Raw genomic sequence first — 16,693 nt, forward strand, 5'->3', positions numbered from 1 at the left:
CAGTGCCTCTATTCAAATGACTCTCTCCTAACATGCACACCATACATTGCTGCTACTATTTTTTATGTTTTATCCTGCTGCTCAGCCACTTTTCCCCTGACTGTATGCATATAACTACCTCATCTATCACTGATATTGTTATTGATATTGTTCTTGTACTGTGTATTATTTTAACACTATCTATTTCTGATATTGCTAATATGCAAGTAACCATTTGGCTGTACCATTTACACCTTCTGTAGAGATCCATCCACTTAGCAAGACTTAGCAAAATATTGATATATAAAATGAATATTGATATGTGTGGTCATAACATGATTATGTTACATACCACAACAATATCATGTGACCATATTGTTGGGTTCTGAGAATATAAAATATACTTATTCATGTCACTGATGGAGTGCTAAGGTTGAGGGTCTACACCAGAAGTTAAGGGTTATAGGAGGAAGGTATATAGTGTGTGCAACTAAGTGTCACGCCCTGGCCATAGAGAGGCTTTTTATTCTCTATTTTGGTTAGGCCAGGGTGTGACTAGGGTGGCGTTCTATGTTCTTTTTTCTATGTTTTTGTATTTCTGTGTTTTTGGCCGGGTATGGTTCTCAATCAGGGACAGCTGTCTGTCATTGTCTCTGATTGAGAACCATACTTAGGCAGCCTGTTTTCCCACTATGGGTTGTGGGTAGTTGTTTTCTGTGTCTGTATTTTCACCATACAGAACTGTTTTGATTTTCGTTGTTATTTTGTTATTTTGTGTTCAGTTGTAATAAATGTAACATGGACACATACCACGCTGCATTTTGGTCCGATCTATCCTACTCCTCATCAGACGAAGAAGTTTGTTACACTAAGCTTGGAATGTGTTGAGTGCAAGGAAGAGATTACATGTGGCAGGCATTGATAAGGGGAGACGGGTGGAGATCTTAGAAACTAACAATGTCACTGAGGGAGAGAGGGTGATGTATAATGTTTACATTATGTCAGGATATGTTATTGCTGGCCATCAGGGATACTCTGGGAGAAGAAGAGACACAGTCTGGTATCAATAAACATGAAAGCCTTGAGTTGGGGAGGAGTGAGCACTTTGGGGTAGAGGTCAGGTTAGATGAAGTGAGGAAGAACAGATATCAATCACTAAGGTTCTGTCTAGCAACAGAGATGCATTGGCTGTTCAGTTGTGGAGGAGGAGACTCATCTTAGGAGAAAGGATTAAATATCAGTGCTTGTGTGAAATGTCGGTTTGTCTGAATCCAGCGGTATCAACCCTTTGGGAAGAATTAAACTTGGTTAAGCTTCTAGGCGTCCGTGAGTTATTTACTCTGAAAATTAGAACTTAACAGTATCAAGTGTCCACCACATAAATATATGGCGCATCCACATAAAAATATGGCGCATGCATCTGTTTATGTACTGTACATGTGCACCTCACTCAGGTTACAACTCAGGTTGCATGGCCTTAACCTCTTTGGGGCAGGCGGGACGCTTGCGTCCCACATGGCCAATAGCCAGGGAAAATGCAAATACATTTCTATAAAAATCTAACTTTCATTAAATTGCACATGCAAGATAGCAAATTCAAGCTACACTCGTTGTGAATCCAGTCATCATGTCAGATTTCCAAAAGGTTTTTCGGTGAAAGCATAAGATGCTATTATCTGATGATAGCACAACAGTAAACAATGAGAGAGTAGCGTATTTCAACTCTGCAGGCGCGACACAAAATGCAGAAATAAAATATAAATCATGCCTTACCTTTGACGAGCTTCTTTTGTTGGCACTCCTACATGTCCCATAAACATCACAAATGGTCCTTTTGTTCGATTAATTCCGTCGATATCTATCCAAAATGTCCATTTATTTGGAGCGTTTGATCCAGAAATACACTGCTTCCAACTTACGCAACGTCATTACAAAATATCTCAAAAGTTACCTGTAAACTTCAAAACATTTCAAACTACTTTTGTAATACAACTTTAGGTAATTCTAAACGTATATAATCGATCAAATTGAAGACGGGATGATCTGTGTTCAATACAGGAGCAAAACAAACTGACGCTACTTTTCTGGTTTACGCGCCTCTATCAAAAGGTACACATGAAGTGACGTTCGTTCACTTAGGGGTGCACTCACTTTTGTTGCCAGCGGTTTAGGCATTAATGGCTGTGTGTTGAGTTATTTTGAGGAGACAGCAAATTTACACTGTTATACAAGCTGTACACTCACTACTTTACATTGTAGTAAAGTGTCATTTCTTCAGTGTTCTCACTTGAAAAGATATACTCAAATAGTTACAAAAATGTGAGGGGTGTACTCACTTTTGTGATATACTGTATATACAGGTGATACAGTCTTATACTCAGCTGGCCCCTCCCTGGATTTTGTGTTAAATGCTCTACAACAAAACTTTCTTAGTGTCCAACAAGCTTTCTCTCCCCTTAACCTTGTTCTGAACACCTCCAAAACGGGCGGCAACTTTGGACTAGTAACCAAAAGGTTGCAAGATCAAATCCCTGAGCTGACAAGTGCACAGTACTAAACAGAGCCATGGCTACATGGAACTCTAATCCACATCAAGTAACTCACGCAAGCAATAAAATCAAATTTAAAAAACAGATACAAATACACACTATGGAACTATTTGGAAAGTATTCAGACCCCTTCACTTTTTCCACATTTTGTTATGTTACAGCCTTAGTCTAAAATTGATTTTAAAAAAAATTCACATCAAACTACACACAATACTCCATAATCACAAAAACTGAAATATCACATTTACATAAGTATTCTGACCCTTTACTCAGTACTTTGTTGAAGCACCTTTGGCAGCGAATACTGCCTCAAGTCTCATTGGGTATGATGCAAAAAGCTTGGCACACCTGTATTTGGGGAGTTTATCCCATTCTTCTCTGCAGATCCTCTCAAGCTCTGTCAGGTTGGATGGGGAGCGTCACTGCACAACTATTTTCAGGTCTCACCAGAGATGTTCGATCGGGTTCAAGTCCGGGCTCTGGCTGGGCCACTCAAGGACATTCAGAGACTTGTCTCGAAGTCACTCCTGCGTTGTCTTGGCTGTGTGCTTAGGGTTGTTGTCTTGTTGGAAGGTGAACCTTCGCCTCAGTCTGAGGTCCTGAGCGCTCTGGAGCAGGTTTTCATCAAGGATCTCATTACTTCTCCATTCATCTTTCAATTGATTCTGACTAGTCTCCCAGTCCCTGCCGCTGAAAAACATCCCAACAGCATGATGCTGCCACCACCATGCTTCAACATAGGGATGGTATTGGCCTGGTGATGTGCTGTGCCTGGTTTTCTCGAGATGTGACGCTTGGCATTGAGGCCAAAGAGTTTAATCTTGGTTTCATCAGACCAGAGAATCTTGTTTCTCATGGTCTGAGAGTAATTTTCCTTTTACTGAAGAGTGGCTTCCGGCTGGTCACTCTACCATAATGGCCTGATTGGGGGAGTGCTTCAGAAATGGTTGTCCTTCTGGAAGGCTCTCCCATCTTCACAGAGGAACTCTGGAGCTCTGTCAGAGTGACCATCGGGTTCTTGGTCATCTCCCTGGCCAAGGCCCTTCTCCCCCAACTGCTCAGTTTGGTTGGGCAGCCAGGTCTAAGAAGAGTCTTTGTGGTTCCAAACTTCTTCAGAATGATCGAGGCCACTGTTTTCTTGGGGACCTTCAATGCTCCAGAAAGGTTTTGGTACCCTTCCCCAGATATGTGCGAATATTTTCAGAATGCACTGTACACACATGTACACCTGGATTGTGTGTTTAAGTAGAGTAGTAATCTGAGGGCACATACTTAATGTATTGTGAAATCTGTTGTAAAAATGTATTTTAATGTAAAATAAAAGATGTAATATAATGAGAGAGATGAGGCAAAAGGTATGGCAAATAAGTCTGGCAGCCCAACTGATTGGCAAACATACTGCAAATTAAGAAATCATGTGACTAAGCAAATAAGAAAAAACTATACTATGAAACAAAGATACAGTTGAAGTCGGAAGTTTACATACACTTAAGTTGGAGTCATTAAAACTTGTTTTTCAACCCCTGCACAAATGTATTGTTTACAAACTATAGTTTTGGCAAGTCGGATCTACTTTGTACATGACACAAGTCATTTTTCAAACTATTGTTTACAGACAGATTATTTCACTTATAATTCACTGTATCACAATTCCAGTGGGTCAGAAGTTTACATACACTAAGTTGACTGTGCCTTTAAACAGCTTGGAAAATTCCAGAAAATGATGTCATGGCTTTAGAAGCTTCTGATAGGCTAATTGACATAATTTGAGTCAATTGGAGGTGTACCTGTGCATGTATTTCAAGGCCTACCTTCAAACTCAGTGCCTCCTTGCTTGACATCATGGGATTTTTTTTTAAATCAGCCAAGACAGCAGAAAAAGAATTGTAGACCTCCACAAGTCTGGTTCATCCTTGGGAGCAATTTCCAAATGCCTGAAGGTACCACGTTCATCTGTACAAACAATAATACGCAAGTATAAACACCATGGGGCCACACAGCCATCATACCGCTCAGGAGGGAGACGCGTTCTGTCTCCTAGAGATGAACATACTTTTGTACGAAAAGTGCAAATCAATCCCAGAACAACAGCAGGGGGCCTTGTGAAGATGCTGGAGGAAACAGGTACAAGTATCTATATCCACAGTAAAACGAGTCCTATATCGACATAACCTGAAAGGCCGCTCAGCAAGGAAGAAGCCACTGCTCCAAAATCTCCATAAAAAGCCAGACTATGGTTTGCACATGGGGACAAAGATCATACTTTTTGTAGAAATGTCCTCTGGTCTGATGAAACAAAAATAGAACTGTTTGGCCATAATGACCATCGTTATATTTGGAGGAAAAAGGGGGAGGCTTGCAAGCCGAAGAACACCATCCCAACCATGAAGCACTGGGGTGGCAGCATCATGTTTTGGGGGTGCTTTGCTGCAAGAGGGACTGGTGTACTTCACAAAATAGATGGTATCATGAGGCAGGGAAAATAACGTGGATATATTGAAGCAACATCTCACAACATCAGTCAGGAAGTTAAAGCTTGGTTGCAAATTGGTCATCCAAATGGACAATGACCCCAAGCATACTTCCAAAGTTGTGGCAAAATGGTTTAAGGACAACAAAGTTAAGGTATTGGAGTGGGCATCACAAAGCCCTGACCTTAATCCTATAGAAAATGTGACGGCAGAACTGAAAAAGTGTGTGCGAGCAAGGAGGCCTGCAAACCTGACTCAGTTACACCAGCTCTGTCAGGAGGAATGGGCCAAAATTCACCCAACTTATTGTGGGAAGCCTGTGGAAGGCTACCCGAACGTTTGACTCAAGTTAAACAATTTAAAGGCAATGCTACCAAATACTAATTGCGTGTATGTAAACTTCTGACCCACTGGGAAAAGCTGAAATAAATCATTCTCTCTACTATTATTCTGACATTTCACATTCTTAAAATAAAGTGGTGATCCTAACTGACCTAAGACAGGGAATTTTCACTAGGATTAAATGTCAGGAATTAAATAAAAAAAACTGAGTTTAAATGTATTTGGCTAAGGTGCGTGTAAACTTCCAACTTCAACTGTATTACTGCCACAATTTTTACTGGACCCCAGCAGCTAATGGGGATCCATAATAAATACAAATACAAAAATATATTTGAAAATACACAGAAAATAAGTATTTAAAATAAAATTCTTAAATATGCATGTCTTTAAATTAGGTCGGTCAAACGATAAAAACAGTTAATTGACTTAATCACAGGAGCCGTAAATTTAAGATTTTTTATACAAGAATACTCACGTCTTGATTTTGTCCAAAGTAACGGTTATCAAAATCAGGTAAATTGACGAAGCAGTCTTTCTTTAAACTCAATGAAAACTTGTTTTGACATCACATTGTTGTTTTTAGCTGTATAGATTATGTATTTGGATGTTTTCAGTATATTTTGAACGCTTCAGCTAGATTTATTTTATTAGAATTTAGATGGAATGCATCTTGTGCTACAGAAAAATGTAATGTGAAGAACTTAATTCCCAGGTTTTTACGTACAAGCCTTCCCTGCATCCGTCGATGAGGGCCAGGAAGAGGGGCTTGTTGTGGGGGATGGTCTGCAGGATGTTCCCGTTGTTGGTGACGTAGCCAATGGCCCACTGGCCCAGTCGTGTGCAGCTTTGTCTGAAGATGTAGCTAGAATGAGAGATGGGAAACAGGGAGGTCAGACAAATCAAACATTAAAACAGTAATATTGTCACTGTCGGATGGAAACCTTGTATCTCCAAAAAGGCCATTTTTAAAGAACTGAAAAAATAGACATTATTTCAACAAAAAGTTCATAATTTGACAACATTCTGGGTCAGATATTCACACGTCACTAAAACATTGATGTTTTCAACAAAAAAAATCTATTTTAAATTGGAATTACACATTTTGAGCACATTATACGTGGTGATATGTGATTTTATTATCATTGATTAGAACGGGCAGCGTCTGAACCTGTGAACGCATTGCCATATTTGCATTAATTCTCCATTAATTGACAAGCATGAAAGATTATTTTATATGTGTATTTATCTTTTATGAGTGTAGATTCACACTTTGTCTGAATTAAACCCAACGTGTCTGCTTACTTTACCCTGCTCTTTCGCTTGTTCTCCCAATGGACTACAGCATACCGGTGGAACACATAGCCTAATTCGTCTCTTCTTGGCACAGGATTAATTAAATCTATCGACTGATCTGTTAGTGTGTGCACAAACAGAATAAAACAGCTTTGAATTCTGTAATGAATGTATTGTAATATTTTTTTCATTGTATCTGCCTTAATTTTGCCGGACCCCAGGAAGAGCAGCAGCTAATGGGGATCCATAATAAATACAAATTAGTGGATTCGGCTACTTCAGCCACATCCGTTGCTGGCAGGGGTAAAATATAGAGCACACAGCCATGCAATCTCCATAGACAAACATTGGCAGTAGAGTGGCCTTACTGAAGAGCTCAGTGACTTTCAATGTGGCACTGTCATAAGATGCCACCTTTCCAACATGACAGTTCAACTGTAAGTGCTGTTATTGTGAGGTGGAAACATCTAGGAGAAAAAACGGCTCAATCGCGAAGTGGTAGGACACACAATCTCACAGAACGTAGCGCATAAAAATGGTCTGTTCTCTGTTGTAAAACTAACTACTGAGTTCCAAACTGCCTCTGGAAGAAATGTCAGTACAATAACTGTTCGTAGGGAGCTTCATGAAATGAGTTTCCTTGGCCGAGCAGCCGAACAAAAGCCTAAGATCACCATGAGCAATGTCAAGCATTGGCTGGAGTGGTGTAAAGCTTGCCACCTTTGGATTCTGGAGCAGTGGAAACGCGTTCTCTGGTCGCAGGCCACCATCCCTGTGGAACGCTTTAGACACCTTGTAGAGTCCAGTCCCTGGCCAATGGAGGCTGTTCTGAGGTTAACAACGGAGTGCAACTCAATATTAGGAAGGTGTTTCTAATGTGTAATACCTTCAGTGTACAGTATATACATAGTTTTGTTAAAATTGCTTAAGCTCAGTAAATTTGGGAATTATGGATGGACAGCAATATTAAAACATTGTCTCTGTTTTTTAAAGCAGGTTTAAGTCATAATGGAGACTGGAACATTCAGGAACAATCAACACCTCCTGGAAATGTCACGTTCTGACCTTTATTTCCTTTGTTTTGTATGTATTTAGTATGGTCAGGGCGTGAGTTGGGGTGGGCAGTCTATGTTTGTTTTTCTATGATTTGGGGATTTGTATGTTTCGGCCTAGTATGGTTCTCAATCAGAGGCAGGTATCATTAGTTGTCTCTGATTGAGAATCATACTTCGGTAGCCTGGGTTGCACTGTTTGTTTGTGGGTGATTGTCTATGTTAGTTGCTTGTGTCAGCACAGATCTCATTTATAGCTTCACGGTCGTTATTGTTTTATTGTTTTTCTATTCAGTGTTCAGTACTTTCTTTAATTAAATATTCACCATGAACACATACCACCCCGCATTTTGGTCCTCCGATCCTTCTCGCCTCTCCTCTTCAGATGAAGAGGAGGAAGACCGTGACAGGAAAGCCATTCTGGTGTGTCTTTGGCATTACAATATGGGTAACCCTCTATCATAGGGTTAGATTTTCAGAAGACTGAGGTGGGTTTTCCTATAACTTTTTTACCTTCCCAGTAAAGCAATACAAAACCATCAAGCATCCCAGAAAAGTGCTAAAAATAGCCCACGTTAACATATGTATCTTAAGAAAGTTCATGAAATCAATCATTTGCTAGTAACAGATTACATTTATAGTCTCTCATATCTCTGAAACTCACTTAGATAATACCTTTGATGATAGAGTGGTAGCAAAACATGGTTATAAGATCTACCGAAAAGACAGAAGGTGGAGGTGTGGCCATTCATATTCAGAACCACTTTCCTGTAAAGCTTAGAGAGGATCTTGTGTTAAATACTGTTGAAGTAATATGGCTAACAGGTTCATCTGCCTCACCTAAAGCCCATTCTGGTGGGAAACTGTCACACCCTGAACTGTTTCACCTGTCTTTGTGCTTGTCTCCACCCGCCTCCAGATGTCGCCCATCTTCCCCATGTATTTATACCTGTGTTCTCTGTTAGTCTGTTGGCTGTTGACTCTGACCTGGTTAACTTCTTGGCGCACCCATCCCGTTAGCGGGATCATTTTCGTCAACATCCGCTGAATTGCAGAGCGCCAAATTCAAATTAAATTACAAAAAATATTGAATTTTCATGAAATAACAAGTGCAATATAGCAAAACACAGCTTAGCTCGTTGTTAATCCACCTGGCGTGTCAGATCTCAAAAAAGCTTTACAGCGAAAGCAAACCAAGCGTTAATGTAAGGACATCTTTCTCAGCAGACAAAACATTACAAACAGCTAGCAGCAAAGTAGATTGGTCACGAAAGTCAGAAAAGCAATTAAATGAATCGCTTACCTTTGATGATCTTCGGAAGTTTGCAATCACGAGACTCCCAGTTACACAATAAATGTTCCTTTTGTTCGATAAAGATTCAATTCATATCCAAAAACCTCCATTTGGTTGGCGCGTTTTGTTCAGTAATCCACAGGCTCGAGCGGTCACGACGGGGCAGATGAATTTCCAAATAGTATCCGTAAAGTCCGTAGAAACATGTCAAACGTTTTTTATCATCAAACCTCTGGTTGTTTTTACAATAAATAATCAATCATATTTCCACCGGACCGTAGCTTTTTCAATAGAAGAGAGAGAGAAAAAATGTCTGCTCCAAGCTGTTGGCGCATGTAAAACTCTGGGGACACCCAGCCGTCCACTGACGCGATATGATCATTCTCGCTCAGAATAAAAGGCTGAAACTATGTCTAAAGAGTGTTCGCACCATGTGGAAGCCATAGGGAAAGGAATCTGGTTGATATTCCTTTAAATGGAGGGAAGGCATGCAATGGAACAGGGAGGTTTCAAAATAAGAGGCACTTCCAAGTTGGACTTTCCTCATGTTTTTGCCTGCAATATCAGTTCTGTTATACTCACAGACAATATTTTGACAGTTTTGGAAACTTTAGAGTGTTTTCTATCCTAATCTGACCTTATATCCTTATATGCATATTCTAGCTTCTGGGCCTGAGAAATAGGCAGTTTAATATGGGTATGTTTTTCATCAAAACATCAAAATACTGCCCCCTACACTCAACAGGTTAATGAACTTCTGCCTGTCCTCGACCTGCCTATTGCCTGCCCCTTGTATTCTAATAAATATCAGAGGCTCAAACAATCTGCCTCCTGTGTCTGCATCTGGGTCTCGCCCTGTGTTGTTATAGTGTGAAACTGGCCATGACCCAGCAGCCTCGGACCGGCTCCGCAAAGCTGTCTCCCTGCAAGGAGCCACCATTGAAAAACATGAGGAGCTACGTTCTCCTGCAGGCTCTGGTAAATGCTTGGATTTCTCCCCCATTCCCGCGGAATACCAGGACCTCCTGGAGGTGTTCAACAAGGCTCGCATCCCCGGATTACATCTTCAATCTAAGGGCAAACACAGCATCTGTGACAGAGAGGGAAAATCGTCCATCCATGTATATGGGTAAGAGAGTCTAGCTAGCTAATTTAGAGTCTAGCTACCTAATTTTGTCAGAAAGTCATTTTCATTTCAAGTTAAAGTGTACTGTTAGCTGGCTAGCTAATGTTAGCTGGCTGGCTCGCGAGCTAATGTTACGTATATGATCTGTGCAGTAATGTTGATTATATCTCAGAGCCATTTGCTTTGCTAGTTATAGCATAATGTTAGCTAGCTAACATTGAACCTAGCTGGGACAATGACCCAACACACCTCCAGGCTGTGTAAGGGCTATTTGACAAAGAAGGAGAGTGATGGAGTGCTGCATCAGATGACCTGGCCTCCACAATCACCCGACCTCAACCCAATTGACATGGTTTGGGATGAGTTGGACCGCACAGCAAAGGAAAAGCAGTCAACAAGTGCTCATCATATGTGGGAACTCCTTCAAGACTGTTGGAAAAGCTGATTTAGAGAATGCCAAGAGTGTGCAAAGCTGTCATCAAGGCAAAGGGTGGCTACTTTGAAGAATCTCAAATATAAAATATATTTGTTTAACACATTTTTGGTTACTACATGATTCCATATGTGTTCTTTCAAAATGTTGATATCTTTACTATTATTCTACAATGTAGAAAATAGTAAAAATAAAGAAAAACCCTTGAGTGAGTAGGTGTGTCCAAACTTCCAAGCTTTACAAAAAGAAAATGTTTCCATGTCACACCTGCCCATTGATGGCCAAAAATTCAGGCAGGAGTAGTCTGTCTGAGAGTAAATCAAGAGGCCCGGAGAATCAATCACGGATAAACAGATAGATTTAAAAGAGCGTAAACCTGTTTCCAATAAGAGCCCTACTTACCCTCACCACATGTCCCTAAGAACACACACGCAAGCACACATGTTTACACACGCACACCAACACACCTTCCTGTGGCATGTACATACCTGCCGGGTTTGTTGGTGTATTTCTGTAGCCGTGCCTTAACCTCGTCATAGGTCAAGAAAGCCATGTAACCAGGGTGAGTCACAGCCAGGAAGTTCCAGTTTCTCAGGATGGAGCCCCATGGCTGATAGGGAGGAGAGAATAAGGAGAGGAGTCACACATCACACCCAGATAATTCCATTTGTATCAACAATAAAACATTGTGCATGCAAGGACTCCTAATTCTTGGAGGTCACAGATGGTCCACTCAAATAACACAATAACTTATCAAATAAGACAACTTAAGTGATGAGGAAGCATCAGATTCCATCCTGTCTTCCATTCTTATAGTGTACTAAACCAGGATCACTTGTACAGAGTATGCATCAACTTCAAGGGCACTATTTCTTGGAGCCGGGAGAAAGCCAAATTATTAATAATAGTGCATAGAAGGGCCTCCCGAGTGGCACAGCGGTCTAAGTCACTACATCTCAGTGCTTGAGGTGTCACTACAGACCCAGGTTCTATCCCAGAGGGCATCCGTAGACGTGTCCTCAGAACATGCACAGACCAGCTGTCTGGAGTGTTTACGGACATATTCAGTCTCTGCCAATCCCAATCTGCTGTCCCCACATGCTTCAAGATGTCCATCCTTATTCCTGTACCCAGGAAAGCAAAGATAACTGAATTAAATTACTATCACCCCGTAGCACTCACTTTTGTCATCATGAAGTGCTTCGAGAGACTAGTTAAGGATCATATCACCTCTACCTTACCCTAGACCCACTTCAATTTGCTTACCGCCCCAATAGATCCACATACGATACCATCGCACTGCACACTGCCCTATCCCATCTGGACAAGAGGAATACCTATGTTAGAATGCTGTTAATTGACTATAGCTCAGCATTAAACACCATAGTACCCTCCAAACTCATCATTAAGCTTTGGGGCCTGGGTCTGAACCCCGCCCTGTGCAACTGGGTCCTGGGTTTCCTGACGGGCCTCCCCCAGGTGGTGAAGGGTAGTAAACAACACCTCTACCCCGCTGATCCTCAACACTGGGGCCCCACAAGGATGGGTGTTCAGCCCACTCCTGTACTCCCTGTTCACCCATGCCTGCGTGGCCACGCACACCAACAACTCAATCATCAAATTTAAAGACGACACAACAGTAGTAGGCCTGATTACCAATAATGACGAGACAGCCTACAGGGAGGAGGCGAGGGAGGAGTGTGGTGCCAGGAAAGTAACCTCTCCCCCAACATCAACAAAAAAAAGGAGCTGATTGTGGACTTCAGGAAACAGCAGAGGGAGAAGCCCCCTATCCACATCGACGGGACCGCAACATCAAGTTCCTCGGCGTACACATCACTGACAAACTGAAATGGTCCACTCACACAGACATTGTGGTGATGAAGGCGCAAAAAAACCCTCACAAACTTTTACAGATGCACAATTGAGAGCATCCTGTCTGGCTGTATCACCGCCTGGTACGGCAACTGCACCGCCCTCAACCGCAGGGCTCTCCAGAGGGTGGTGCGGTCTGCACAACGCATCACAAGGGGAAAACTACCTGCCCTCCAGGACTGCACCTCAAAGATCATGAAGGACAACAACCACCCAAGCCACTGCCTGTTCACCCCGCTATCATCCAGAAGGTGAGGTCAGTACACGTTCATCAAAGCTGGGACCGAGAGACTGAAAAACAGCTTCTATCTCAAGGCCATCAGACTGTTAAATAGCCATCACTAGCACCTTAGAGGCTGCTGCCCTGTATAGATAGACTTGACATCACTGGCCACTTTAATAATTGGAACACTAGTCACTTTAATAATGTTTACATATTTTACACTACTCATCTCATATGTATAGATTTTCTATATCTATTCTATCTTAGTCTATGCCGCTCTGACATTGCTCGTCTAAATATTTATAGATTCTTAACTCCATTCCTTTACTCGAAATGTGTGTGTATTGTTGTGAGATTTTTAGATATTACTTGTTAGATATTTTTAGACTGCTGGAGCTAGACACACAAGCATTTCACTACACCCACAATAACATCTGCTAAACATGTGTTTATGACCAGTAACATTTGATTTGATGATTTGAGGCTGTGTCATCAACTGGCCATGACCGAGAGTCTCAAAGGGCGGCATACAATTGGCCCTACATTGTTTCTCTGAACGCACCCAGCTTGTCGCTTTGAATACAATTGGCCCTACATTGTTTCTCTGAACCCCCCCAGCTTGTCGCTTTGATCTATATACATTATTGTCTTGCTTTATGAAATGGGGTGGGGGAGGCGAGTGTGGAGTGAACCCTCGTTTCAGTTTTCATCTTTCTCAGATAGCTATGACAGTCTATTTATGTTATTTGGGTAACCCGAGGAGGAGGAAAGGGGGAGGATCATTCCCGAATTCTACTAAAAGAGAAAGAACATGGGAGGGGAAATATGTATTAAAAAAGCACGAGAAAATTAACAAAGTGAAATTTACCTGGAACAGCCTGGTGAAGATGTCGAACTCAAAGACAGATATGTAGTCGTTGCAGGTGAGGTCGATGGTGGACTTAAGGGCCATGGCCTCCAGGCTAGAGCTGATGTGATGCACTTCGTGAAGGCACTGTCGGAACACTTTCCAAGGCACGATGGTCCTGGAGGGCACAACCAGACCACAAACCAAAAGTCAGTGGAGCTAAACAACAGTCTAAAGTCACCAAAATAAACCGAGTGGTAGCTCATAATAAGAAATGGGGTTTTCTAGTTTTTACTGATAGCAATGACCTTCTGTGGAATATCACAATAAAGACAGAGCTTTTCATGCTATGTGCAGTGCCTTCAGAAAGTATTCATCCTACTTGACTTATTCCACATTTTGTTATGTTACACCCTGAATTCAAAATTGATTAAATATATTACATTTTCTCACTCATCTACACACAATACCCCATAATGACAAAGTGCAAACATGTTTTTAGACATTTTTGAAAATGTATTGAAAATGAAATACAGAAATATGTCTTCACACCCCTGAGTCAATACTTTGTATGAGCACCTTTGGCAGCGATTACAGCTGTGAGTCTTTCTCTGAGTTTTTCACACCTGGATTGTATAACATTTGCAATTTATTAATTAAAAAATTCTTCAAGCTCTGTCAAATTGGTTGTTGATCATTGCTAGACAAACATGCTCAGGTCTTGCGCTAGATTTTCTAATAGATCTAAGTCAAAACTGTAACTCGGCCACGTTCATGTTTTCTTGGTAAGCAATTCCAGTGTAGATCTGACCTTGTGTTTTAGGTTATTGTCCTGCTGAAAGGTGAATTCATCTCCCAGTGTCTGGTGTAATGTCACGCCCTGACCGTAGATTGCTTTGTATGTTTCCATTTTTAGTTTGGTCAGGGTGTGATGTGGGTGGGTATTATATGTTGTAGGTCTAGGTTTTCTTTTTCTATGTGTTTGTCTGGTATGGTTCTCAATCAGAAGCAGCTGTCTATAGTTGTCTCTGATTGAGAGCCATACTTAGGTAGCCTGTTTTACTATTTTGAGTTGTGGTTAATTATTTTCCGTTTCAGTGTTTTCACCATACGGGACTGTTTCGGTTTTCCTTTATTCTTTTGGTCATTTGTATTCGGTGTTCAGTTTATTAAAGGCATCATCAACACGTACCACGCTGCGCTTTGGTCTACTCCTTCTTCCACCAACGAGAATCGTTACATGTAAAGCAGACTGAACCAGGTTTTCCTCTAGGATTTTGCCTGTGCTTAGCTCCATTCCGTTCCTTTTTTATCCTGAAAAACTTCCCAGTCCTTAACTATTACAAGCATACCCATAACGTGATGCAGCCCCCACTATGCTGAAAGTATGGAGAGTGGTTCTCAGTCATTTGTTGAATTGGATTTGCACCAAACATTACACTTTGCATTCAGGACAAAAAGTTAATTGCTTTGCCACATTTTTTTTAGTATTACTTTAATGCCTTGTTGCAAACAGGATGCATGTTTTGGAATATTTGTAATCTGTACAGGCTTCCTTCTTTTCACTCTGTCATTTAGGTTGGTATTGTGGAGTAACTCCAATGTTGTTGATCCATCCTCAGTTTTACACTGCACAACCTTCAATGTTATGTCATAATTACGTAAAATTCTGGCAAATTAGTTCGCAAAGAGACAGACGGCCCAAACTGTTGCATATAACCTAACTCTGCGTGCAATGAATGCAAGAGAAGTGACACAATTTCCCTAGTTTAATATTTCCTGCTAACATGAATTTATTTTAACTAAATATGAAGATTTAAAAATATATAGTTCTGTGTATTGATTTTAAGAAAGGCATTGATGTTTATGGTTAGGTACATTCGTGCAAAGATTATGCTTTATTCGCAAATGCGCTTTTGTTAAATCATCCCCCGTTTGGCGAAGTTGGCTGTCTTTGTTAGGAAGAAATAGTCTTCACAGTTCGCAACGAGCCAGGCGGCCCAAACTGCTGCATATACCCTGACTCTGTTGCACAGAACGCAAGAGAAGTGACACAATTTCCCTAGTTAAAAGAAATTCATGTTAGCAGGCAATATTAACTAAATATGCAGGTTTAAAATATATACTTGTGTATTGATTTTAAGAAAGAGGTTGATGTTTATGGTTAGGTACACAGTGGTGGAACGACAGTGCTTTTTTCGCGAATGCGCTTGTTAAATCACCCATTTGGGGAAGTAGGCTATGATTCAATGATAAATTAACGGGCACCGCATCGATTATATGCAACGCAGGACAAGCTAGATAAACTAGTAATATCATCAACCATGTGTAGTTAACTAGTGATTATGTTAAGATTGATTGTTTCTTATAAGATACGTTTAATGCTAGCTAGCGCCTTACCTTGGCTCCTTGCTGCACTCGCATAACAGGTAGTCAGCCTGCCACGCAGTCTCCTCGTGGAGTTCAATGCAATCCGCAATGATCCGTGTCCAAAAATGACGATTACCGATTGTTTTGAAAACTTGAAATCTTCAAATAAATACAATCATTCAAAATAGGCTACTACACCAGAAAGCATGATTTGGCTACCGAGGATCATATCGACCATATCCCTGGTGGGTGTGCATATTCACCGTTTTTGTCATTGGGTCAGTGCCAGTTTTGTTTGTTTTTGGACAATCATTTCCTCCTCCAGGTTAGATGGACGTCATATTGTATGTGTGTCTCCCCTTTTCATAAGCCAAATAATGGATCATCGTTTTTATTGATCTGTTTGTCAGTGTCAGCAGAATAGGCTACCCTGTCATTTTTGTAGTATAAAAAAACTGCATGCACACACTTGGGTGTCCCATACCTTTAAGAAATTAAATCTACTTTCACCCCTGACCATAATAAACCTCATTAAATGGGCTTGATCATCCATTTTTATTAAAGTTTTAAATTAATAGTATAGACATTGATTCTTGAAGAAAATAACTGGTAAATAAATGCCTCACGAGCTTTAGTTCAACTGCCTTGCTCCATCACAACCCAAGCTTGTTTGAATTATACAAACAGTGTATAGCTTCAAATATAGAGTCAGCCCTTGCATCCAAAGCTCCACCAATGAATTTGAGAGTGATTTTATTTCTCCAGCACCACCCCTCACTGCTTAACAAAAACAAATTGGGGGAATGTTGTCATCCTAAAAAACTAACAGTAAAATTCGG

The 16,693-nt window shown here is 40.9% G+C and overlaps 1 protein-coding gene across 3 annotated transcripts in view; it reads right to left on the reverse strand.

Moving 5' to 3' along the window:
* Window positions 1-16,693, reverse strand: part of cblb (Cbl proto-oncogene B, E3 ubiquitin protein ligase) — a 141,131-nt gene that overhangs the window by 65,197 nt on the left and 59,241 nt on the right. For all 3 annotated transcript variants that reach the window (XR_004204288.1, XM_031798321.1, XM_031798322.1), the window contains exons 5-7: window positions 13,506-13,662; window positions 11,028-11,149; window positions 6,066-6,203 (exon numbers count right to left, since the gene is read on the reverse strand). Coding sequence is in view for 2 of the 3 variants with exons in the window: in XM_031798321.1 (XP_031654181.1) it covers window positions 6,066-6,203; window positions 11,028-11,149; window positions 13,506-13,662 (417 nt within the window). In the remaining variant the exon portion in view is untranslated. The remainder of the gene's footprint in view (window positions 1-6,065; window positions 6,204-11,027; window positions 11,150-13,505; window positions 13,663-16,693) is intronic.

This window comes from Oncorhynchus kisutch, linkage group LG19 (assembly GCF_002021735.2).
Source record: "Oncorhynchus kisutch isolate 150728-3 linkage group LG19, Okis_V2, whole genome shotgun sequence".
Classification (NCBI taxonomy): domain Eukaryota; kingdom Metazoa; phylum Chordata; class Actinopteri; order Salmoniformes; family Salmonidae; genus Oncorhynchus; species Oncorhynchus kisutch.